Source organism: Cololabis saira, chromosome 3, assembly GCF_033807715.1.
Source record: "Cololabis saira isolate AMF1-May2022 chromosome 3, fColSai1.1, whole genome shotgun sequence".
Classification (NCBI taxonomy): Eukaryota; Metazoa; Chordata; class Actinopteri; order Beloniformes; family Belonidae; genus Cololabis; species Cololabis saira.
In genome coordinates, this window is record NC_084589.1 from 33819424 (window position 1) to 33846796 (window position 27373).

At 40.3% G+C, this 27373-nt stretch overlaps 1 protein-coding gene across 1 annotated transcript in view; it reads right to left on the reverse strand.

Moving 5' to 3' along the window:
• The window catches only part of iglon5 (IgLON family member 5), a 129855-nt gene that overhangs the window by 6555 nt on the left and 95927 nt on the right, over nt 1-27373 (reverse strand). The window contains exons 2-7 of the mRNA XM_061717309.1: nt 25591-25669; nt 17414-17646; nt 16256-16375; nt 5653-5784; nt 5257-5377; nt 2565-2716 (exon numbers count right to left, since the gene is read on the reverse strand). Of these exons, the coding sequence (XP_061573293.1) occupies nt 2565-2716; nt 5257-5377; nt 5653-5784; nt 16256-16375; nt 17414-17646; nt 25591-25669 (837 nt within the window). The remainder of the gene's footprint in view (nt 1-2564; nt 2717-5256; nt 5378-5652; nt 5785-16255; nt 16376-17413; nt 17647-25590; nt 25670-27373) is intronic.

The window sequence follows — 27373 nt, forward strand, 5'->3', positions numbered from 1 at the left end:
CTTCTGTAACTTTGAATGTATTACACATTTTTACAGCAGTCGAGCTATCAAATATTCATGCAAATTAGCACATATTTGTGTCAGTTGGAGCTTGTGTGGCTGTTTGTCTGCATGTGGTCTCATGATGGACCGGTAACCTGGTTAGGGTGTAGACAACAACAGGCTAAATGTATATTGCCAAAGGTGACATTTATCATTTAAATATTCTAATATACAATAACATTTAAAAAAAATTCAGATATAGCATGTGAAAAACATGACTTCATTACCTTGATTCTTTTTTTTCTGAAATTCTGTTGTGGATTTGTTTGTTTGGGATCACTGTCCTACTGCTGGGTCCAATTTCAGCAAAACTTTGGTTGTTGGACAAATGACCTTATTTCTGATTTCAGATTACTTTTGTAGTGAAGGCTCTTAAATAAGTCCACGTCACCCGTCCTCCACCACTGTGCTTGACACTTGTGGCCAAACATCTCCCGTCAACCTTTCCAAACAAGTGTTACTTTTCCAGTTTTTATTGATTAAATCTTATTGCCATTTAAATTGTTAACAGAAGTCTATATCTCTGAGCTTTGTATGTTTTGAACTTATATTTTCTTCTTTTTAACACTGTAAAACGATGGACTTCAGATTGTTTGGAAATGGCCTTAACCCTTCCCAGACTGATGGGCACCAACAGTTTCTTTCCCAAGATCATATCACAAGTAATGAACCCAATTTATTCTGATACCCTGGTTCTAATTAGCATAAACACCAGTTTACTATTGCTGTGATATGGTGTTTCTCAATTGTAAAACTACATTTCCCATTTTTAAACGATCATTTCACTATCAGATGTAATTTCCGATTGTTGTGTATTGAACTTGGGCGACACACAGGGAGTTGTGACACACACATATTTGTGCTGTCAAGTGATTAAAATGTCTTTGAGATTAATTCATTACAGATCTTGATTAATAATCTATATATCTATTAATAATCCAGTTAATCTCTTTGTAATCTCACCTAAAAATTTCTGAGAAAAGCCCTTAATTTGAGGTGTTTTCCTTTAAATTCATTACAGATCAAAACATTGATATATAACAAAAAAGTGGCTTTATAAAGTAATTAAAGTTAAAAAAAAGTTGCCGTCGGAGGAATATTAATTCCCCATTCACTGGACCGACAACTTTCACATGCTCCTCCATTTTCACCTCTCTTCCCCCCCCATGCCTGTCCAGCTACAGCTGCCTGCCAGCGTATGCTAAACACGCCCAAACACAGTGACAGCCGATCGATGTCCACGTCAAGGTGGGACTGACCGTTGTCAAGTTAGAGATAAAAAATACATTAAGCGAATAAAAAAACATAACGCGCTAAACATGCCTGGAATTGATTAATCGCAATTAACACACTAATTTGACACCCCTAATACATATACAGTATATATATATATATATATATATATATATATATATATATATATATATATATATATATATATATATATATATACTGTTGGCTCCAGTTAGTGGGGTGAACTCTGGATGGGTCACCGGTCCATCACAGGGCCAAATATATAATACTACTGCTACTAATATATAAACTACCAGTGGTATCAATAAAGGACTCATTAGCAGAGGGTAATAACAATACTTTTATTTTACTTTTATAACACTACAATTTTGATGTGAAAGTGGGTTAGTGATCGTGTTAAAATTGTAAACAAGGAGGTCCCTAAGTACAAAAATGAAATGACGGAGGAAATGACAGTAAGAGATAGCAAATGAATGCAGAGACCACAGAAGTATCTTATTATGCCCCTTGTTTCCAGAACAGAAAGAGGTTTGTTGTGTTGTAACAATGGCAGATTAAGGAAGGAAGATAGATGGAAAATTAGGAGGGAAAGAGAAGGCAGTAGGACAGATGATGGAGAGATAGGCTGGAAGAAGTGGCAGTGCTTGTGGAAAAAGAGAGAGGTAAGATGTATGGGCCTGACGGAGGAGTGAGTCATTGAAGGGAGACTAGCCGAGATAATGGGGAAAGGAATGAGAGAAGAAAGGGGATAAATGAAGGACTCGCTTAAGATGGTAATGCAAAATGCACTAAACGGGGGGGCAAATGGAAGACTAGGAAATCGCTCATTGGAGATGGTTAATGGGAATTGGGCTCAGAGAAATGTCAGCTTCTCGGGTAACAGGACAGAGTTGGGGGGCAGTCTGAGCGTGAGAGCAGGCAGAAATGTGTACGGACGAGGGGCATAAGTGTGAACACACAAAAGAGAGAGAGGCCGTAATATAGGCAAGTAAAGCTTTAATGGGGCGGAGAAAAGAGAACATAGGAAGGGGGAGGGAGGGGAAGGATGACAAAATGCTGCGCAGAGAGCTGAGCAGGATCGGACTGGCCATGGGGCGGGGTGGGGGTGGGGGTGGAGGGCGAGTGACACTGCAAACATTTTTGAGGCAGCGGGACCTGTCTGTTATAACTCTTGATAGTGACACGAGAAAAATGTGAGCACATTTGTGAAATCGTGGCGCACATACGCATGTGTTCGGGAGTGCAGACGGCACTGTGTGATAACTTACGAAACATCAGTATGCTGGTGTTGGAAGCGCCCAGACGGTTTGAAGCAAAGCAAGTGTAGTTGCCAAAATGCTTCTCTGTCACATTGGTGAACAACAACAGCGAGCGCGTCTTCTCGTTTTTGATCCTTAAGGTGTTGTCACTCTCTACCAGCCTGGGTGGCAGCGATGTGAGGGAACAAGCAAAGGGAGGATATAGGAGGAAAAAGCAAAAAAAAAAATGTGTCACAAGTATAGCAAAACATCAAACCTTGCAAACCCAGCATCCATAAGAAAATCTACTCAGCTCTCTTACAGCCAAGTACCCCAACAAATGGTCTCTGATGTACTACTATTAATAATGAAATCTCACTTTAAACAGAGACGTCCTTTCTGAGTCTATTATACTCTATCAGCAGCTCTCTCCGACAGGCAAAGCCTTGTCTAAATATCTCCTTGTCTTGCTTTGCTTAAGACCAAATCATCCGAACTAACCCAAGTTCTTTCAGCACCCATGATAACATTTACCAGAACAGTTCATTTGATGGAGATATAGATGAAATACAGTATGTTATCAATATCACTAACCAGATAAATCAGACCATTAATTGATCTTTTTTTAAATAATACAACGCCATGTGGGACTTAAAGAAAGTCTGTGAGTGAGTTTTACTCATATTTAACTCATGAAATGTATTAAGTAGGGCTTGTAATTAAATCCTGTACTGTAATTCTATGTGATCTTCAAGCTGTTGGCAAACCCTCATAACTCCAGCCTGCCTCCACCTCCACTCACACTCCATACACAGCAGGGCTTGACGCTTTCTGATAATCCAGTGTTTAATCATTTAACAACATGTTTTCTTTTCCTCCTGAAACGTGACAGTTTGGAACATGACCAGTGTCTGATGGACATTAAGAACACATGTAAAAACACCAGCTTTTTGGAGCCCATTCAGTGAAATAATAATGATAAAAAATATTAAATCCTTTGTTACTTCTATGGGATTCTGAAACGACTCGAAATGATTATTAAAGTTATTTTGGGGCTAACATTGCATCACTGACAGTAGTGTTCTCCACATGGCCGATCAAGCTCGTCACCTATTTAGTCATTCCCTTAAGGAGCAGCAGTTTGCAGTATCTCCCTCCTTCACCCTCCCTTTACTAGCTAATATACACATAAAAAGTCCATTGTGGGCTACGGTAAAGACCTGATAGGGCAGAATGATGGGCATGTGGAAGAGCGTCTGTGGAAATGAAGGCATAATTTTAAGGTAACACAGACATGAGCCTTCCAATAAATCCTCTTAATGTCATGGACAGGAACTTTAATACCAGTGCACACCACAGGCTAATATAACTCACATGTGGGAGGGGGCGCATCCCTTCTCTGGCCACTTTATGAGTAGGCCTGCTTCACTTGTACTAGCTTGGAGTCCTGTTACCTTTAGATGTGCTTTAATTCTTTGTGATTTAGACTCAGCAAGTGTTTAGTTCTTTAATCAGTTGTGATGGAGCAGGAGAACATCTAAAACATCCAGAACCAGATTGGGGGACACATCAAGCCTTTGAGATGGTTGTGTGTTGAGACCAGAGGTGTCAAAAGTATTCACATTCATTACTCAGGTAGAAGTATAGATACTAGAGTTTAAAAATACTCCTGTAGAAGTTGAAGTATCAACTCAAGTTTTTTACTCAAGTAAAAGTATAAAAGTACTGGTTTCAAAACTACTTAAAGGAGCATGAGGCTCCTTTTAAGAAATGAGACTCTCTAGCGCCAACCTTCACCACGACAGTCGTCGGGGGTACTGCAGCCAACAGTGAAGCCGGCACGGGAGAACGGGGAGAACGTGCATGCAGCGTCATGTGACGTCACATCCGCAGGGCAGCGCGGGAAAAGCGGCCCCAGCCTTGCAGCACATAGCCTGTTCAAGGCAACGGACAGATATACTAGAGGGCTCACTCTTTTTGGTTTGGAACGCTTCATCTGACATTATTACTAGAAAAATTAAAATGTATACAATTTTTTTTTTCATAAATCCAGCCTCAAGCTCCTTTAAAGTATAAAACTAAAAGTAATGTAAGGGGGGGAAAAAAGCCATTGAAAATGAATGCATCTTAGTATAATGCAAATATATTAAAGAAACATATATGTGTACTATTGAGCATTAACATGTGTTTCAGAGAGCAGCAGATATGATGACTAGTTGCCTATAAGTATTGTAATGGTGCAAAAAGTCAAACTTCAGAGGCATGTTATCATTTATCCTAACCTTTATTGGAATGTACATCCACGTTTAGTTGCAGGAATCTGAGGGAACGGATGTAAGAACAAAACTGGACAAGAACATCTGTGCCACAACCACAACCAAATTCACTCTATCCGGATGGCGCAATTTAACTGGATAGTTTTTTTTTTAAAGGCCCAAATGAAATAGAGTAACAAGGCTGTTTTTAAAATGTAAGGAGTAAAAAGTACATAATTGCGTGAAAATGTAAGGAGTAAAAGTAAAAAGTCGTCTGAAAAATAATTACTCCAGTGAAGTATAGAATTCTAGAATTTCTACTTAAGTAAGGTAACAAAGTATTTGTACTTCGTTACTTGACACCTCTGGTTGAGACGCTAGTAAACCTGGATATTTGAATGAAGAGAAAACATTTCTTGGCTTGGTGCAGACATCGTCAAGCAGATAGGCCGTGAGGTTGCTCTCACCTATGCTCATCTCTGTACCACTCAAAGGAAGCTGGTGGGACTGCCATTGCTTCACAACGCAAGATGGCCGGCTTCCCCAAATTGACAGGCACGTTCTTCATCTCTGTGATCATGGGAGGGTCTGATGGAGGAAATATGGAAGTGAAGGTAAAAAAAAAGAAGCAGAGAGAGCAGTGAGAGGTCATTCAGTAATTAGTATAAACTTGCTTTCAGTGAAAAGTCTGATAGGGGTTGCACACAAGGTTAAAAAACGCCTGCAGAGAGCTAAATTTGAATGTATACATGATAAAGCATGTGCAGAATTTACATATATTATTAACAGATAATTATGTGCATGGAGTTCTGCTGAATTATTTCCGCTGTGAAGTTGTGTCCCACACACAGTTGGGTACTTACAGTTGACCGTGACTCTGACCTTGCGCCGGTCAGCTGGAGCCACGCCGTTGTTGGTGATGCATTCGTAGTCCTCAGCCTGCTGCCTCTTAATCTCCGTGATGTCGAGGAACTCCCCCTCACTCACAAGCCCATCTAATTGCAAAAGGGTCCAAGTCAAAGGTCACTATCGATCAAATGCAAGGTGACTCAGGGTACAGATTTATGGTGGACTGCTTGAGATATGGCAGCATGCAGGCTGACAAAATACTTATTGTCAAGATAACTTAAGGGTGTGGTGAAGGCCGAGATGAAGATAGCAGCAAACACAGCATTATTCACTTCTTCTGTGGAACATTGACACACGGAGCTCGAAGATGTAGTGGAATCACGTTAATTAAATTTGTAATGACGACATGCAACAGTTAATAACATCACAGAGAGTCGGCATATGTTGGTAGTGAATTATTAATACAGCCTCAAGATCTATCAGCAATCAGGATTTATAAAAAAAGGCACATTTCATATTTTGTTTTGAGGCTGGTTTGCTCAGGAAAATGATGCAGAAGCTGCTGTTTCATTTATAAAGATGCAAAGTCAGTAAACACAATCTGACATAAGTGACACCATTACTTGTGTAGTGTCGGGGGAAATTGTAAGCTTTGCTTCAAAGCATCGAACGCAGAGAAGGGGTGGGGGGCTAATTCAGCGCACACTGCACGGTGTGAAGAATATTTGGTTGTTATTTGATGCTGACAAACTCCCAGGTGCAGCGAAAACCAAATTAGTCAGTCTTGCACTTTCCCTCTTCTTCCTTGGGTGACAGACTCTCTTAAGACCGTGAGAGTCAAGGGAACGGACTTCAAGTTATTGCTCCTTCAAGTGAAGGAATGCATACAGCAAGTATTATTGGATCCACAGTGGACGGGGGAGAAAAATAATGAAATTGAGTGTCCGCACTTCCCTCCCTTCAAGCCATAGCAGTCAACTGTCTTGCAGCCTCCTAAACCATTAGGCCTTTTCTTCTTGCATTTCAGCCCATGAAAGAAATCAGACAGTGTAGCACAACATAATACATAATAGCATCACTAACAAGGAAATCCAGCTCTAAAATTGCTGCTTGCTTTCCCCCACTTAACCCTCTTCCCCCACCTTCAAAAACGGAAGGAAAAATTAAAACAATACAGAGTGATGCCAATCAGCAGACCATTAACTCCCCCAACAAAATAGCTCGTGAGCACATTGGAGGGAACACCAATACAAACACACACACACCCACACACAAAAAAGACACTAAACGCCACGATTATTCCTGTCAGAGATTAGCTCTGCGCCTCTAATTGAAGATTATACTGGAGGATTATTAGTGCGGCTACTGAGCTGGAGATGATTATTTGCAGCTGCTGCTGCACAGGCTGAGCTGTGAACAACAACCGTGGCGGTGGCTGCTTGTGCCGCTTGAGAGAGTGCAGGCAGGGGTGACGTGACGGGGAGCGGGGGCCATGTTATTCACTCATTCCATTAGTTTAATAAATATATCTCTCTTGTGACATCTCTGTCAAGTAGGCTGAGCACCCATACTTGCTAAGATGAAGTTTGGTAATACAAATAAGGATAAAAGAACTCCGGAGAAATCACACACAGCAGATACAACAGATGACGTCTAAGAAATAAAACATGAGAGCAATTGAGCGCTGGAGTGTGCATTACAGATTTAGAGTGGTAAATTACCAGACACACTAGGCAAGAGACGGAAAGAGCTGGAATGAAATGAAGAGAATAAGAGAGAAGGAGCAACATAGGGACGGAAGCAGCAAGAGGTGTCGAGCTGGTTATTTGATATGGTTAGCTCTTTTATGGACTACATCAGCAGCTCCTACAGATTGTATGATGTAATGTGACAGCCGTCTCACACTCTTCATTCCCAGAGATCCGTGAACCCTCATTGCACACCTCTCTCCATTCGGTGGGAGATCATATCAGAACAGACTTGGCCCCTGGCAATCCTACAATGGTCAGTAAAATACAGCTCCTTCACCCACTTATGTCTTTTGAAAGAGCCCATCTCCTGACCACAAGAGATAGTTGGATTGCCCCTCAGGAAAAGGGGTGGGGTTGGGACGTGGGGGGTGTGGGATCAGCAGTACTGGCTTTTCCTACAGCAAATGCTCTTTTCCCCCTCAGCAGCACTGTGAGGCCGACTGGATCATCAGGGCACTTGATTTCAGGGCTCTGTCCATTCATTACAAAAACCACAGTCATGGCAGGTCTGATGTTAGGTTGACACAGAAAAATGGACGGGCTGAAGCGCTGTCATTGGGAACAGTGAGGGGCTGAAATGCTCAGGCAGGCCTATCCATCAAAGTGTTTCTCACACATGCCTGAAATTATTCTGTAATATTTAATCCAAGCATCTTGCATGTCTATTCAACCCTGTCCAGTGCTGTATTTTAAAGTAGATATTATAAGAACTGGGATATGTCAGATTTGTCTTACCTTTTTTATCTTATGATGCATATTTAGATTAATGATCAAATTTTGTACATTTTTTGTGTTGAAAATATACATTTTAGTATGTGGGAACAAAAAAACCCCGGTTACATTTGTTCACCATCAATCGACTCTGCAGCAAGCATTGTCTGTGCAGCGAAAGCGTGGCAAAGCTTAATCTGCTCCCACTCTGAGACCCGTTATAGTCTAAAACCACGCTGGATGACACTTGCTTTTTCTATCAAAAGCAAAGCCAATGTGCTTTATTTTAAGTTAATCCAACATGTTGTTTATCACCAATACATCCAATAAACACTGTATTTAAACATGGGTAACATTAGATGCACACTAATATGTGCCTTGTTGTTGGAAAAATCAGGGCTTTTCTATTTCTCAGTTATTTGAATCCATCCATCCATCCATCCATCCATCCATCCATCCATCCATCCATCCATCCATCCATCCATCCATCCATCCATCCATCCATCCATCCATCCATCCATCCATCCATCCATCCATCCGTCCCAGCTCGCTTCAGGTCCATCGCAGAGGAGCAAACCAAACAAAAGTAAATCTTAGATAGTATCAAAAGTCCCTCTGCACTGCTTTAATACAGTATTGGTCAGGGTATTTTGATTAATTTCACCACAATTGCAGCCTTTTCGTGTTAAGTGACACAAAGGAATATTTACCATCTTTAGCTCCGAGGCTTCTCATTTTAGTGTGGAAGTTAAGCTGTTTTTATGACGCTGTCTGTGATTTATAGTTTAATATCTACTTCGGTCACACTTTCGTCATCTCTTTCTTGCTTCTTCTATTATAACTTGTTTTTTTGGGGGGGTCAATTAGCCACCTCTACTCTAAATCTGAGTGACGTTCGTCTTACCATCATTGTTGACGTGAGTCTAAACATAATGACACTTTACAGCGTTCTCTTTAGGGTGGTTTTGGCCGGTAGCACAGTTGGAAGACCATGAGAGCCAAATGCTTTCTAAAAACAAACACATTTTATTGCTTTAGATGACATTTAAAAAGATATTTTAACATAAAAAAACAAGTTTGATCCCTTTAAACATATAGGTATCAACAGCTCATTTGATCTTGCTTCCTTAAATTGAATTATTTAAGAAATAGATAGATAAAAAGACTTATATTGAATCTCTTTTTGTCTCTGAAACGAGTGACTCAGACCCAAGTTCCACCCAAAAGCGTGATCATTAAAGCGAGTGAACTGAGGGTGAACTGTAGCTGAAACAACAAAGCAGCAGGAGCAACATTCATTATTGTGATGTCGAGAGGAAAAAATGAAGTACACACAGCAGCCAAGCCTGCACTGTGCATTTGAAAGTTGCAACTAAAGATAATATAATCTCACATATTTAAATCACACCTTATTTGTGGCATCTAAATACATAATACATTTTAGGGGTCAACATTAATAACATGATAATTACCCTGCAGACATTCTGACGAAAAAAACAACAAATAGCCAAAACAGCAGACATCCAGATGCAGATAAACTTCCATCCACGCTTGGCTTGCTTATTGTTTATTTCGTTGCTGACAGGCCGACCACACTGGACAGACCTCTTGAGAAGCCCTACGAGACTACGGACAGGGTTTATCCTCGTCTCCCCTCTGACTGGCTTCCAGCGTGTTCCCGCTACATCAGTGAGGGCTTAGGGCTGTCCCACTGTCAAGCATCAAGTGTGTGAGGGCTCTTAAACAGAGACTTCATGCCTTTTATGCACGCTCAGTAAGTACACTTTGCCTAATGGAATTACCCACAGTTCATAGTGCTGCCATGTAACATAAAGGTTTAAACTCTCGGCACACTATCTGACATGGTGGGAATAACCAGTTGTCGAAATCAAAATGTTTTCATTTCCTTCACTCTGAATCAGTAATTTCACTATTTTGCCCAAATATCAACGAGTGCAACAAACATTTTGTTATCATTCAGGGTAAGTGTTTTTCAAGCTCCTTTTGTATACTTCCGCCTGCATTTTGCTGCTCTTTGCACCCAGTTATTTGCCAGGTGGAATTATTTAACTGTCAAAATTTAGTAAATTACTGCTTTTGGTCGTGTATGAAAGGCCTCCATTGTGCAAAAATGTACTTCTATCATTGGGGTTCCTTGTCCATCATTTCTGGTATTTTAAACGGCTAGACAAGTACATGATTACCTGAGTTTCATCTTTTACAGCAAAATGGCATGTACAGTACTCAGTAAGATCTCCTTCAGCGAGCATTGCAGTTGGTAAATGCCCTTTATAGTCAGCTATGACTCTTTCAGTTTTTACTTGAGACATTTTAACATGTTTTCTTGAGTTTCCTTGCATGGGCTGGTCTTTTAAAATTTGTCCAGAGACTTCTGCTAATGTTAAGTTATATTTAGATGAGGAATACACCATTCCTACTTTTTACGTCCCTATTCTAATACCAATAACTCAACCTATACCGATGCCACGTGAAAGGGATTGAGGCAGACTTGACTGAAACATGTCTTACTTTATAAAAAAATGAACTTACTATCAAAATACAGTGGCCAAAAAAGATTTAAATAACAGAAATTAACTGTTATTCTGAATTAATTTGCTATAAAAAGAGATCCGCTCCTCATCTGAGTCACAATAATAGACAAACACAATGTGCTTGAACTGATAACACACTTACAATTATAATTTCTCATGGCTTTATTGAACACAACCATTAAGCATTCATAGTTTTGGAGGAGAAAAAAAGCTCAATAAAGACATGAGAAATTAGGATTGAGTGTTATCAGTTTTAGCACATGCTGTTGTCTATTATTGTGATTTAAGTGAAGATAAGATCACTGTTTATGGCAAACGAATGCAGACAATCAGATAATCCCAAGGTTAACAAACTTTTTCTTGCAACTGTGTAGCACACGTACAGTTAGCTTGTGCACTGGCCTCAGATCTTTCCCATTTTCCAACACCAGCTCCAGTTGCTTCGACAAAATGGGGCCCTGGTATCGAATATAAACATCAGATCAGCACATCCCTATTTTAGATCTTAACTTTCATACAACCAATGGTGGATTTTGTAAGGTTTTCCTCTGATAATTTATTAATAAATGCATATATGTGCAATCACAGAGCAGTGCTGCACTTCTCCACAGGGCTCTAAATATTCCTGAAGCTCTTTTGTAGCGAGAGGGGGGCTTTGATTTGTTTTTCTTGTCCCAGTGCATGCAGCAGAGGATTCAAATGCAGACTGGCAGGTGTAATCCAGAAATGAACTTTGAAAACTTACTAAAAGAAAAAAAATAAAAATAAAATAAAACTCAGCCCCTGTGCTGCGGGAGCAGATAACTCAACAGAGTCTATCAAAAAACAAGAACCCGACAGTACAAAGACACAGCTGGGTACGCAACCGGGGCAGGAAATAAAACGGGGAAGTGCCACAAACTAACTTGAAAAGGACCAAGACAACCAGGAGGTATGAACACTGAGGGAGGGGAGGATTAGCATACTGCTACACAGAAATGTGGTAATCAGTAACGGTTACCTGGTGTGAAGCAACAACAAGAAGCAAGGATCTAATGCCACTTAAATGCTGTCCTCTAGAACATCTTCAGCCTTTGAAGAGAATAGATACGTGAAACTAAACCACCCAAGAGGTTAAACCTTCTGTTTCCTTTGTAAATGATTGTTTTTGACCCCAGGTTTATATCTACTTTTTAGGATAATCTAATAGTTTGTGTTCATGAAAAATGCTGATGCAATGCCTGTCATTAGGGTTGCCACCCGTCCCGTAAAATACGGAATTGTCCTTTATTTGAGAAAAAAAATGTGTCCCGTATTGAACTAATACGGGACACGATTTGTACCGTATTTTCATTAACTTTTACACCATATTCTAGTTGAATTATTGAAATAAATGAACCTTTACACCATATTCTAGTTGAATTATTGAAATAAATTAACTTTTACACCATATTCTAGTTGAATTATTGAAATAAATGAACCTTTACACCATATTCTAGTTGAATTATTGAAATAAATTAACTTTTACACCATATTCTAGTTGAATTATTGAAATAAATTAACTTTTACACCATATTCTAGTTGAATTATTGAAATAAGTTAACTTTTACACCATATTCTAGTTGAATTACTGAAATAAATTAACTTTTACACCATATTCTAGTTGAATTATTGAAATAAATTAACTTTTACACCATATTCTAGTTGAATTATTGAAATAAATTAACTTTTACACCATATTCTAGTTGAATTATTGAAATAAATTAACTTTTACACCATATTCTTCACCTGTATGTATTATACATCTGGGCTGATGTGGACATACGTAGCATAGGAGGATATTTCAGTTGCTGGTATGGTTGTCTGTCTGTACATTCATGCAAGTTCAATGCTATTAAAGCACTTTAAACTTTAAATCAAAGCATTTAGTTTTTTCATATAAAATAAACACATTTTTATTCAGTTTAGAAGTTTTGGGGCTTTTTTTTTGGCTCCTGCGCTGCTGAAATCAGGACGTCCCTTATTTCTATTTCTGAAAGGTGGCAACCCTACCTGTCATAACAAGTTGAAAAGCACAAAAATGGTGCAAGAGTTCATACAGGGTCACCCCCCATCAGGAAAAACCCACCAAAAACACCCCCCCAAAAACAAGGATATAGAAAGGAAATATAATTAAATGAGGCCAAAAACAAAGGCGCCAGGCAGCTGAGGAGCAAAAATCCTTAAACCATTCAAGTTGCTGAATGATTTCAACAAACAGTTCTGTCAGGAGAATTATCTTGCTCAGACCTCAACCTCACCTCTACCGTTAAAATTTCCTAACTGCATTAGCAACTGTAGCAACGATTACCTTAAAGCCCTCCTCCTGCCTTGAGGGCATCAATTATTTTAATTTCAAAAGTGCTGACTTGTTGTTTATAGAGTCCAAGGTTTAAGAAGTCAGATTCTTTGCATCATTTGGAGTTTTGCAACAACAGCTCTGAAGAAGTTAAAATACTAAAGAACTAATTGTCTGAGTCCTGGAAGCTTAACTCTCTGGGGTTGACCAGCTTTGGTGAACTTCTCCATTATTTCTACCCTAAAACTGAAACCACAACTACTATAATACATTGCTTTAATTCATCTTTATACTTCATCTTTAAAGGTGGCTCATGTTTTGCTTATGTAATTCACAGAATCACAATTTTTCTTGGAGTGCCTTAATGTTTTCATGCAACTGTCAGCCTGTATTTGCTTTTTCTTTGCTTTGAAGTGGCCTAATTAAGCTCATTGCCAGCCATCCAGCTTTAATTTATATCACCTTTAGCAGAGTTTTGCACCTGGCATAACTCCCAAAGGTTGTCATTACTTCAGAATGACAAAGGCCAAGAATCAGAAGGAGAGGGGTCTTTCTGAAAATGAGTAGATTCAGCTAGTGTTTTTTGTGATCGGTTGAATTCCTGGAGGCTTGCCAATGGGCAGAGAAAATGGCTCATGATTGCACACAGCTCCTTCAAACACTCCCCCGTAAAGTATCATGCAAAGAAAACATGATTCTGGCCCAAAGAGACAAACTGCATCCGAAGAGCCTTGGTTGGCCAGCTGTCCCTCGCTAGCAAAAACATATTTCTTTCAAAACATATTGGAAACAAAAGTAGAAGTACTAGAAAGTCCACTAGCATGGAAAACATATTTGACCCATCTGCATCACCAATGTCATACTTGATGTTGTCGATGCAATCTCAAATGGTGACAAAAAGGAATGTTTGTCTCTCTGTGGGTCAACTGATGGATGCCAAGGAGAGGGAATGGGTGAGACAGCTTTATATGTGCCTCAGTGAGGATGGAGGAGGATGAAGGAGGAGGAGGATGAAGGAGGAGGAGGAGGAGGAGAAAGCAGTTCCTGCAAATAACAGTTCAGCATAGTATCACTGTTGGGTGTAAGTAAGGTCTGAGGTAACTGCACACAAATTACAAAGGGGTCAGAGACTTTTAGAAGTCCCTCTGACCTCTGGGGTGATGAGTGTCCTCCTAATCCACAACCTTCTGATACACCCACACACCCACCCAGCCAGCCGCGCACGCACACACATTTTCCACCCAACTCACAATCCACTCTTCACTGCCCCTGCCCTGCAGGTTCCCTCTGCAGTTTCTGAGTAATGGGGACAGATGGCCAGCAGCTTCTTGCTGTTTCTTTGGGCTTGACAGCCCCACCCCCCCCCCACACACACACCCACCCACACACACTCCCGTGCCCCTGCTCTCGTGCAAGGGCTTGGTTGCAGAGACTCCCACGGAATGGCAATGTGGGCCCTATCTCATTTTCTGCGAGCTGTGGGGTTATGAGGCGGTACGAGAGAAAAGCACTCTGAGATGACGGGGACAGCTAGAGCGGGAGGATTACTGCTGACCGAGGAGAAATGCTGAAGGCTTTTAGAGAGTTTGCGGCGTAAACTTGTGTCTGTGTTTGTTGCATGGGTGCATTCATGCAGGCGTTCCTTGTCTCCTCTATATTTTTGTGTGTCCGACCGTGTGTGTGATCCCTGCCGTGCTTGTGCATGCTTGAGGTGCTGCTCTGTGCGGGCTCAGAAATGCTAACTGTGCAGGGAAGGACACCGCATTCACAGTGGAGAAAAACCCACGGACAAACACACGAGAAGAGACAATCGCAGATATTTACACGCATTTTAAAACTCTGCTTTAAGTTGAACTAATCCAATAATTAAGGTTGTCGTGGAACGGCACCGACTGGCACTGAAACACTGAATTAAGTGGAATTAACTTTTCAGGTTCAAGACCTCCTAAGATATCATGAAATTCTTTATACGGATATTCTTTATAATTCTTTATAGTCATGAAGGCCTGAGCTTAAAGTTGATCCTACTTAAAAAAAAATAAAAATAAAACAGAGACACAGGGAGAAACTATCAAAGGAACACAATAAATACATAGCTGCAAGCGGCAATAAACAGGGCTGAAGCAGACGGAGGCTTTGAACTGTTAGGGACTGCTGGCATCAACAACCACCTAAAAGCATCCCGCATGCATAAATCCTTATATTGCTGGCAATTAGTATCCGTACCAGGAGATTTTAACTCAGCATCTTCATACCCTCAGAGAATGTGACCAATTGGCCGCACCACTGGAGAGATGCGAGTTTCCACACACCAGTCTCACCCACAGAGGAATAGCGTGTGCAAAAAGGAACATATTGAAATTCCTTTTAAAATCTGACACCAGGTGTGTGTTTATGCGATACTGATTCACTTTGGTTTAGTCACTTTTGGTCCAGCAGTTTCTCAGAAGATGCCGAAAATAGGTTTAAATAAGGGGACAAAAAGGCAAGAGGAGAAGAAGGAGGCAGGAAAAGCACAATGGGACTTTGGCGGCCAAACTGCTCCGAGCCCTAATGAAACAATGACCTTCCTGTAAGAACAGAAACCTAAAATACACTCAGGAATATTTCCGTTATAGCACAGTGGAATAATCAGGAGCAAACAATTGTTTTAATGACTAAGCATAACCAAAAACAGCATTAAAAACTATTTCTAGGGGCAGTGCATTAATTCTTTCACTAACTTCGAATATACTCTCACATTTACAGAAGTGCACAGGGAATAAAAACGCTGTTCAGATGAGTTTAAGTTGTTCTGACTTTATATGTCAAGCGGTGCATCCTTTCCCACCCCAACCACCCTGATTTGTAGCACTCGCAGAAGCAGAGAAGTAGCTGATTTAACCAGTTAAAAAGGGACTTTTGGCATTGCGGTGCCGGGTGACAGGGTGAATGAAGACAGATGCTAAGCATTACGTGGGGAGCAGCTGGGATAATTACGTAAAATATGTGGCTATTTGGGACAAAACACTGGGACATGGGGAAATGTCGGGAGTATGAATTTAAGATGGGACCAGACTAAACAGCTGGGTTTAAGAATGATGACACAGGCATGAGAGATAAAGATGTGAGCATGAGCTGAATGCTGATCAGCTTACTGGCTGGAGAGGGGAAAAAAAAGAAAAAAAAACTACTTGAACAGGCAGAACAGTGTTATGGATGAATCTACAGACAGGGGGATAAAGGTTAACATATGAACAAGAGAGCCCGGGATCTGAAGGCAAGCAAACAAGAAGAGGTAGCTTACACTTCTGGTCCTTCCAGGTGACCGTGGGTTCGGGCCGGCCGACTGCCAGACAATAAAGGTTTACATTCTCCCCCTCATTCACCGATACCTCTTTTGAGATGTTGACGATTCTGGCTGGCACTGAAAAACAAAATCCTGCCATTAAAATCTGACCTCAAATGACTTTTAATATGGCTTGAGGTTTTCTAACATTGCAGTTGAAAAAAATTTTTACATCTTTTTTTAAGCAAATGTCCACACCCAAATGCCATTTTATCCTGCACCGAAAGTGCTGGTGTGCTGTGCACGTAGTTCTTTTGATAACGAGATGGCTCTTGAATTTAAATGGCCTGTTATCGTTGTTTTTAATGAGCTTGCCACTGAGATTACTTTTTTTTTTTTTTTTGCAAAACATCTACCAAGACTCCTATTTCTCTATCTTGCTGAAGTTGAATACTTGCAGTGATGAAGCACAGATTGGAATGTAGCTCCTGCTTGATACACTGACTTAAGGGTGCAATCACTTTGTATTATATAAAACTTAGTGTGCAATTGTATGTGACTGGGAATTGGGTCTATAATTGGAGACATATGGTCATGTTTGCAAAGCTTTGGAACCTGCAGATTACGGTGTTGTGAAATCTCTTAGTAAAGTGAGTAAAACGGTCTATGCGGCAGCCCCTGAGTTCTCATTTCTGCAGAATGCACCAACTACAGTATATCCTGTTAAAAGTTTTCTATTTTATTCTGCTGGCTCACTTGCACTACAAAGTCCATAAAATGTCCACAAAGAAAAGGAAAGTCGCGTGAAGAAAGTAAAGGTCTTGAGATGCATCCTCCGGGCAGTCCTGCATCAATACATCATGTCACTCAGGATCAGACAGACTTTCACTCACTGCTGACTCGATGACTGAGCAGCAGTCATGGTCTCCACTGACAGTTATTTAGTCAGGCAGATGGACAACCCCCTGTGCACCTCATCTACTCAACATGCATCCTCATATACCGCATCGTCCTAACTTTAAACAGGAGATAATCTTAACAGATAATAAGAAAAAAAGAAATTAGCTGGCCTTCTATGATGAGAAGCCCATGCCACTTTTGACATGCAAATTATTTCATTTTATTTTCATTTTGACATCAACAACAGGAATATTAAATATAAATGTAGCTGCTCACCTTGAACGATGAGGTAGACATGGGCGATGCGGGGCTTGTTATTGGCCTGGAAGGTGCAGGTGTAGGGTCCCTCGTCCGTTATTTGCACCTTCTCGATGTGAATGGAGAAATCGCTGCTGTTGCTGTTGACGAGCGTCACGCGCTTGTCCAGTGACCACTTATCTGTCCCAGTGAAAAGGATATTAGAGCGGTTCAGCCAAGCTTTGTGGGTCACCTCCTCATCGATCCGACATCTGTGAGATGACAGGAAGTAATTAATGGTGAGAGGGCTGTTTACAGCATTGAGAGCGATTGCTAAGAGGCGTCTCATTTACAACGTGTGCGGCCCCAAGTTTTGTCCCACTGTGAATAGTTACGCAAAGTAACGATGAACTGATCCCCATTAATACGACCAACACACTTGTACGTTCTTTTGGTTTGTTCATTATAAGAAAAAAGAAGAGAGGAACCTTATGGAAAGACGTGGGTACCCAAAGCAATATTAGCAGTCAGGTAACCTTTTTACAGGACTCAAAAACTAAAAAGGCCGTTTCACAATAATCACAAAAGGCCAGATGATTAATTTTTTAAAGCTTTATAGATAAAATGTCAAACTCTTATCCCAACAATCAACAGCTTCGTAAAACTCTGAAAATTAAAATGACTGGTCAACACAAAGGAAGGAGACGCCTCTAAGGAGTCAGTAAACGCAGCTATTTCTGCAGTTCACAATACAATTAAAAATTGCAGCTTACAGAAAAGGTGGTGATCAAACTGACATCTGGAAAGCAAGAACAACTTTTGACATAAGACTTTAGTGAGATTTATTAGACTCCTTTATGTTGGTCCACTTTTCGACTTTTCTTTATAAGAATCCAATTTTCAGAAAAACTTAAACCTATAATTTGCTGCAGTAATTAAACCTTTATCTAACACACGCGAGCATAAATTGATTTATTTTTAGCCATGTGATTTAGAAAATTAGAAACAAATCTATTTGCTGCCAGCAGCGAACTCAAGAAAAGGTGGGAGACAGGCACATGTATCATGGTGCTACACAATCCTTTAATGACATTTAGGAACTGATAGAAATTGCTGCAGTTTTGCAGGATTCTGTATCTAATCTTGCTCAGTGCAATATTTCTGCTATTCAACAGTTCACTGTTGTCTGATTCTTGTCTTCATGATGTGCCAAATAGTTCCATATGAAACAGATGAAATCAGTGGATGACGTCTATAAAGATACACCGCTGTAAGAAATATACAATAAGACCTAGTGCAATATTGAGGCTAGCAACATGTCACTCCAAACAGCCAGATAAGTCTTGTCCTTTATTTGAACTGAGGTTTCTTAAGACTCACCGATATTTTCACAATGTACTGGTGCATTGTGACGGTGAAATTCTCAAGTTCCTCATAGTTTTGCTCTTAGAAAGGCTGTGTTTGATGATTATCTGGTAAAAAAGTGGAAAGCCACGACCCTAGTCATGAAAAAAATATTTGCTAGATCTTTTTATGATCAATACGGTCAGTTATTGCTCTGACTGTAGATAATCTTTCACTGCCTCTCTCCCAACATTTAAGATTAAGGGAATTAAATCGCAGATTTCTTTCAGTGCTTTAAAAAAAGTGAAGTTGGTTGCAGAAGAGGCTAGAGAAATGCTCTGGGGCCACTCCAGCGCGCTTTAGCCTTTCCCAGCCGTCATTGGTCAGGGCACTTGGGTCATCAGAGACAAACCGCCAGCCTAATATAAGTTCCTTACAACTTGTGTTAAAGGATTTCAATTATAGTGTGAATGGAATTTTCAGAAGAGTACACAACCATTTCTTGTAATCGTCAGACATTTGCAAACCAACATCTAAACAAATCTGTTGCAAGTTAAAAAGAGCAGTTTATTGGCAGGGATATACTTGGAGAAAAAAGGAACGCCCTCTTTCAGCACAGCGGTGGGTGAATCAGTCGACTGCAGTCAATAACAGGAGAAAGAATACACTGGTGGCTGGAAGAGTGGATTCAATAAAATATCAGCAAATTGTGGAAGCAAACACCCCGCTGTCCATAAAATAAAAGCTGAAAATGAAAAGAAGATGGCTTCCACAAGAGGATAATAAATCTAAGCTTAAATTTCACAAGGCACTTCCTGAAAAGCCTCAAGCTGAAGAGTTTTTCAAGGTCCTCAAAGTTATTTGAACTATTCACAATTGGTTACATTTAGATAAATTTACCTACTGTAACTCTAAATAAGATGACACTTCGATTACAATGAATGAAAGAGTTGCATGATATTCCAGTCAGATTCCTGCTTATGTTATGAGTTCAGTCTGATTGATGATTCACATACGGATCATCACCCATGCTATTGTGAAGTTTGCGCCCAAAACAAAACCTTTAGTAAACTCGTGTACATTGAAATACAAAGCTTTAATCCCACACTTGTTCTAACCTGCAGCTATCCGGCTCTGCAGAAACATTGGTGGAACCTTGGGGATACATTGTAAAGCTGTGCAGGCCGTATAGAGACAGACAACCACGCATTCTCCCTCACCGGGCTGTAGGAGGGAGATGCCTGTAGACATATGTATTAAACATTGCTGGATAGACTTCAAAACAGCAATTCAAATACTGTAAGATGGGGAAAAAGATCTCAAAAAGCTGCAGGCTATCAAAGGGCTCCAGCCTGTTGGTCTTTGAGATCTGCTGGCTGGAAAGGACAGTAAGGTTGAAACCACCCCCCCCTGAAAGACACGTTGTTTGCTAAGAAGACGCTATGTGCGACACACCAAAGTGTATGACCAGGTCCAATATGTTACATAAATATTTGCTTTGGAAACAAAATGGTAATTGAAATACTAAAACTGTCAATTTTACCGTAATATTTTAAGAAAACCAGTAATCCTTTAAAAGCTTTGGGGTGCTGAAACTTTTGCATATCATTAATATGTTCCTGCAGTTGGAAGCTGTGGCTTGAAAAACATTTTGCTCTGAAAAATGCAATATTTCAGAAGAATTTTGTTTGGTATACTGCTTTTGGTGCTTTTAAAAGTGTTTTGCTTGTTCTGCAAGATCAATAAAAAAGCAGATCTCTGCTCTTTTGAAAAGAATCCCTCTGTTAATGTTTTGATGATAATTGGAGGTGCTGCATGTTTATTTTGGAGGAAATGCTGTGAATTTAAACACATCGGCACAATTTTCTTAATTATATTCTCTTCTAACCATTCACTGACTTTATACATACTACTGTATATCGTCATTCCTCTCTCTCCATTCATTATTATATCCATCTTTTTATCTTTATGTCTTTAAACTTGGTGCCATACTGCTAAGAAAACATTTTAAGCACCATTACTGTTACTGAGGTGGACCAATATGGGCCGGGCTATAAAACATTGGTCTGAGATAAGAACAGCCGACAGCTTTTGAGCAACATGAGAAGTGGTCATATGCTAGAACAAACGGCTTAGGTTTATCTGTAAGACAATATCAAAAACAAATGCAGCCCGATATGCATGCATGCAAGTCAAGTATGCTCATTTATCCCTACAGTGATGAGCATTGTTTTGTTGTGATATGGTGCAAAAGCATGAATGGTCTGCTAAGGATGGGTAGATTCACTTATTTGTCTTGGCCACTAGATGTCCTTACCCAGCTTCAACTAGCAAGATGACAAGCCTCTGAAGTCCTCATGTTTAATTAATATGACCTGGATAAATATCTCTGAGGTAAATCGCTTGCCAAGTTAGTGCTAGTGACACAACAATGCATAATAATCACAGTGCAATTGAGCTCAAAAATCTTCAACACACAGGTTACAAGGTGGCGTTCAGGTCAACATGCGACCTCAACGCTATACTCACATTATACTGATTAGGGTCAGGTTTCTGTTTGTGTTTGGGGGGTTTAAATAGAGAGACACCATAATACAAAGTCCTTCCTCAGAAAACAGTGTTTATCTATGTACATATCCGTTAATAATCTATTTTCAATATTAATCACTGCAGCATTGATGTTGTTGCTGCAGGGCTGCACGCCCAGAGGAAATGAGGACCATAATAACATCAAATGTGCCTCGTCTTAATGGCCCTCGTTAAAGCCAACACAACAGCATTGTCTCAAGCAGAACACAAGTATTTTTGTCACTTGGGCAAAAGTGATTATGCTTTAAAAATGGAGTTTATTCATAAAGCTCTTTGTTTTTTGTGTTTTAAAGCTACATGCTGACCAGCACAGAATTATGCTATCACAGTCGCACTGATGAAGCTTACTCACATTGTAATCAACCCTGGAACGACAGTTTACACCCAGAAATAAGAGTTATACTTGTAATATGACAATGCTGAGCAGTTTTCTCAATATCAAATTGTAATGGAAGAAAAGAAAAAGTCACATAAAGACGATAGATTTTACCATCTAAGTTGGGGCTTTTGGGTGTGAAAATGGCATAATAAATCCCATTTTGTTGACTTCACAGCATCAATAAAACAGCCTCAGGCTACAGATCTTGATGACAGTATAGATCCTGGTGCTTTGATTTCCAACCTTGAGAGCGATTTGCTGATGTTGACAAATATTGACAGATTTGTTCTTGGCTTCGGGATAATGTATTTGATTCTGGTGAAAGAGGTTTTTTTTTTCTGGGGAAAAAGAGTCCCTCTTTTTCCTTGAAACAAGTAATAAAATGGATTAAGGAAAAATAAGATTTGGCTCAGGACTGCCTGAGGGGTAATATGGTTACTACTACTACTGTCGTGAAAGAATTACACTTAAATTATGGTAAATATACAGTATAAAGAAAATAAAATAAAACAAAACAAACAACGAACAATAGCTGAGAAGCTTTGTCACACACAGGGTGCAGGGTAGAGTATCTAAATGTAGATTTGGAGGGCGGGCGTTCTGCTATCAGGCACCATTACTTTGGAACCAACTTCCAATCTGGGTTAAGGAGGCTGACACCACCTCCACCTTTAAAACTAAACGTAAAACCTTTCTGTTTAGTAAAGCCTATAGTTAGTGTTCAGTAAACCTCTAGCTGGTGTTGGTAAATCTCTAGGTAGTGTAAACTCTAGTGTGTTAGAGTCAGTAGTCATAGATGCAGCTATAGAACAAAACTATAATAGTTAGTCTCAAATATAGCTTCGCGGTAGATATGCTGCTATAGGCTTATGCTGCCTCTCACCCTTCTTCTCCTCTCCTTTTCCCTTCCTTTTCCCTTCCTCTCTTCTCCATTACCATTTTTATTTATTATAAATATCTCATAGCTATCATTTCTGTCCATCGTTCCTGTAGTTTCTTGTGCCGGCCCCCCTTTTTTCTCTTTTGTGCATGTTTGCAGGCCGGAGCCTCGGGAGCTGCGTTCTGGCCTGTGTCCCCGGTCCCCCCCCCCATCCCCGGTCATCCCATTGCTGCTTCCACCTGCCTACGTGGATGTCTGCTGTTGCTGCTTCCGCCTGCCTGCGCACAGTTTTTCCTTGCCACTGTTTGGCTTAAGGCTTTTCTCCCACTATGGGAGTTTTTACCTGCCATTGTTTATGTAATACTTGCTCGGGGGTTTATGTTTATGTTTATGTTTATGTTCATGTTCTGGATCTCTGGAAAGCGTCTAGAGACAACATCTGTTGTATTAGACACTATATAAATAAAATTGAATTGAATTGAATTGAATTGAATTGAACTGAATTGAATTGAATTGAATTGAACACAGAGATTCACTATGTATTTAAGAGCCATTAGAAATACTGCTCTGATGAGTAGGGACGGTCCGGTAATCATTGTAATTTTAGTTTGTGCCACCAGACAGTCTTGGTAACATTTGGTCAACCTTCATAGAGTCAAATGAAAAAGAGAACTTCTGATTGGCTGTTGAATGTGCTGCCTAGATAGACCCTTTAGACAAAGATCGTAGACTGGCCGGAGGGCAACCTGGTGAGTAGTCAATAACCCCGTCGGTACTCGATCATTATGTGTATACAACTCAAAGCTGATTGTTCAACTCTGACTGCCGATGGACGTGACTCCAGTCAGGTTGCAAGATGGCTAGAAAGAAGATCACTGGACTGGCTTCCCACCATCCGGCACCCTTTTTCATCACAAATCACCCACAGAGTTGGCAAGTAGGATTAGTTTAAAAATAAAAGAAGCTCAACATTGGCACTGATTACAGATGGAGATAGTGGTTAGCAAATACAGGAAATAAATATGATCCAGAACTAGTAATGCTTCTTGTAGGGCTGCCCAAAATAGGGTTAAATATTGTTCCCAGCATTTGCTAATATCTCCACTGAACTTATAATGATAGTTGTTGCACAATAGTATTTACTGTACTACAGTTTCACATTCACTGCTGTGAACATGGATCATTCCTGGTGGAGTGGCATTAGTGGGGAGGAGGAGAAGGAAAGGGGATGAATGGTTACCCCTCCACTTCATGCTATTGGCTAAGACATGAAAGTTCTTGTAATATGCTGTAGCCATTTGTCCTGGGAGCGCTATAATAACTTAGGATGCTTTCACACCTGTCCCGTTTGGAGCAGTTGTTCTGAAAGAGGGAGCGTTTCCCCCTAAAGATCGGTTCGTTTGGTTTATATGAACACAGCAATCGTGCTCGGATGCGGCACAAAACCAGTGAGCCGAGATCGCCTAGGAGAGGTGGTCTCGGCTCACTTCCATTCCAAACCTGAAGCGGTGTGTTTGCAGAACATAATCGACACAGCACACAGAAACACACAAAAACAAACTAGCCACACTCGCTTACGATGCTCCATAGTTTTTGTTTTTCCCGGGGTACGTAAGAGGAAACTCCTTCCGCGTTCATTTCTGATCAATGAGAGAACAGTTGTTTCGCGCATGGCATTTGTTAACAGCTTTGAACCACTACAGACGGTTGCCTTGTGAACACAAACGCCACAAACGAAAAACGAAACCACTGTATCGATTTAGCCTCTGAATTGGAACAAAACAAATGGGCCACAGGTTTGAAAACACCCTTAGTCTTCCTTTAACGGTGGGACGAGAAAATCTTGGAATTCTTCAAAGTTTTAAAAACATTTGTGCAACTTAACAAAAATATGTGATAAAAATAGAAAGTATCAAATTGCTTACTGAAGTGTAACAGAAAACTTAAATGTATGAAAAGATATCCACATAATCTTGGTTAAAACATTCAGATAAAATGTGAATTCTGTCGAATTTCCACTCTTGACTATATCTTTCTTCCACTCCGTGAGAGTAACTGATAGTTGACTATCGAGACGTATGCAGCCAGCTGGCTAAGTAATTAAATATGCTAAATCTGTAAAAATGTAAGCTACAGTTTGGTTTCGCACATTGACTGAGCAGTGCTCATCCATTCATCGAGCCTGTTTCTATTCATTTGTCCAGCATTAATGGTACATTTGTTGAAGCAATGCAGAATATTCCACTTCTTTAGCCAACTACATATTCATCCAGGGCATTGCATTACTTTAGCAGCTTTTTTTCCTATTGTCCTTGTACAGACATGTAAACCAACACATTTGTTGATACATTTTACCACAGTCAAGGGCGAAGGTGACCTTGAGGCCCAAGTCATAGAAAATTCTATTCAACATTTATGCTCTTTATTTGTTCACTTTTAAAATGTGTTTGCATTTGAATGCGTGTCTACATATGACAAAATAAAATGATAACATTCATGCTTGGAAATGATAAATTATCACACATTGAAAGTTAATCCCTGTGAGTATCTGAAAATTTACATATATTCTTAAAAGTTTAGAAGAAAAATTTCCCACTGAATTTCCCACTGAACTTTCTGAAAACCTCTGAAAATTGGCTGGATTTTCAAACCCTAAGCAAATCCTACTTAAAGGTGATGAAAGAAATGGTGGATATTTAGTAATTTATTTGTGTCAAGCCATGCCACATCCAGGGGGAAAAGCAAGTTGGCTGTTATTCTTCTTGGTTGAGAGGGAGGAAAATCTCTACTTTTACTGTTACATTGAAGGGAAAAGCAGAAATACCGGATGGCTCCATCAACATTTGACAAATATTATTATTCAATTAGCTAGGACAGACAGAGCTGGAAAATATGGCACCTTGCAAGAAATCTAATTGATGTTCCGAGACAGAGAATTGGCAATTAAACCAGAGTGACAGGTGGTGGAAGGGCAAACATGTTTTCCATGTAATCAGTCGGTGCAGGTGTAGGATCAAGAGTTACCTCAAAGTGACACTTTCGCCCTCCAACACTGTGATGTTGTCCGGCAGGTGTCCGAATTCTGCTCCTTGCACAGTGGACTCTGCCAAGAGACAGGAAAGATGAGCATAATGAGCATCCGAGAACAATACTAAACTTGCACTCATAAATCTTTGCTGCCTGGGAGCTTAAAGATTCATCACCTCAACAAGTCATAGTGGCAGGGATGTGTGTCCTGTATCCTCCTAACATATTTCTAAAGGAAAAGCAAAAATTATACCAAACAAAGAGTCAAAATGTCTGCACTGACCCCCTTACTTGAATAATAATTTGGCTCTGCCCTGCATTCTGGCGGGATGTTCGTTCATTGAACAGCGCTGATAATGAGCCAAGGTAAGAGGATTCACGCGGAGCTGCCCGAGCGTGAAATGAAGGGACAGCAACAGTAACAGAAGGGATGCTCATCCTGCCTACCAATACACATACTCAGACGAACACACACACACACACACACACACACACACACACACACACACACACACACACACACACACACACACACACACACACACACACACACACACACACACACACACACACACACACACACACACACACACACACACACACGGAGGCGCTTGCATGCAAAAAGCACAAACATATATTGTATAACAAACTCATATACAGTAGAACAAATACACATCCTGAAAACCATTAGCTGAAAGACAAAATCAAACTTGGCATCTGTGGGTTTTCGTTACACTTAGGTGAGAAAAAAAATTAAATCCTTTAAATTTGCTCGGACAGGAGACAATGAAAACCAAAGACATTTGCGCTTGCTGGCAGTGATATCGCATATTAAAGCAGCCTGTTCCCCAGTAGGACACGGGGCTCTGTTAATCTGAACTCTACTTAAATGCGGCATGACTTCAGACACCCCGGTTTGTGCCCTCCCTCCATCTTTGACAATCTTGTATTCCCCCCTCCTGTCAAATGACCTCAATATCTCAATAGGCGTTTGCTGCTGTCTAGCCTTCAGGTGTAATGAATGGTGACTTTATGAAAAGATGCAGCCGATCTCAGGTGCTATGCGGCACCTCAAGGTTCGTCAAGTCAGTGTGCAAAGTGAGAGACATGTTAAGTACGCCATGAGAGCCTGCCATGAGAAGAAAGCCGGGAGTGATGGCAATGAACTACTAAATAGATGAGAAATGTGGGTTTGAAATTAGGGGAAGGTCTTTCAGGAATCAAGATTTGATTACTTCTGCATTATAATGTATTCATGCATATCTAATCAAACGGTTCTCAGACTGCAAAGCAAAATGTCCTGCCAAGTACATTAATAGTGTCTCATTATTTCTTAAACAAAGGCCAAACATGTTTTTTTTTTCTTTCTATCTGTTATTTTTCATCAAAGTTTGGCTTCTCTTCTTCTGGTTGCATGTGCAGTTTTATCTTATTTATGCATGGACAATGAGTACAGTTATGTGCACAAGACTACGCATGTGCGCTTTAATGGTTGTGTAACCGATGACAGATGCTGGGTAAGAATGTACACGTTTATTTGCAGACATACTGTCAGGGAGCAAGAAAGGAGGACAAACCAATGACGCTTCAAAAGAAAATTGGCCCTGAAAATCTCCCACTAAAAGCTGTAATCGCATTAATGGGTGCTGCTGCTGCTGCCGCCACTGCTGCTGTGCAATCTAGGCCGGCCAAGGATCCGAGAACTGGCTCCATTCCTGAAAGCCTTGGGGGGGGGGAGGGGCTCAGCATATTAGCCATTGTGTCCAAAAACTAGTTCGTT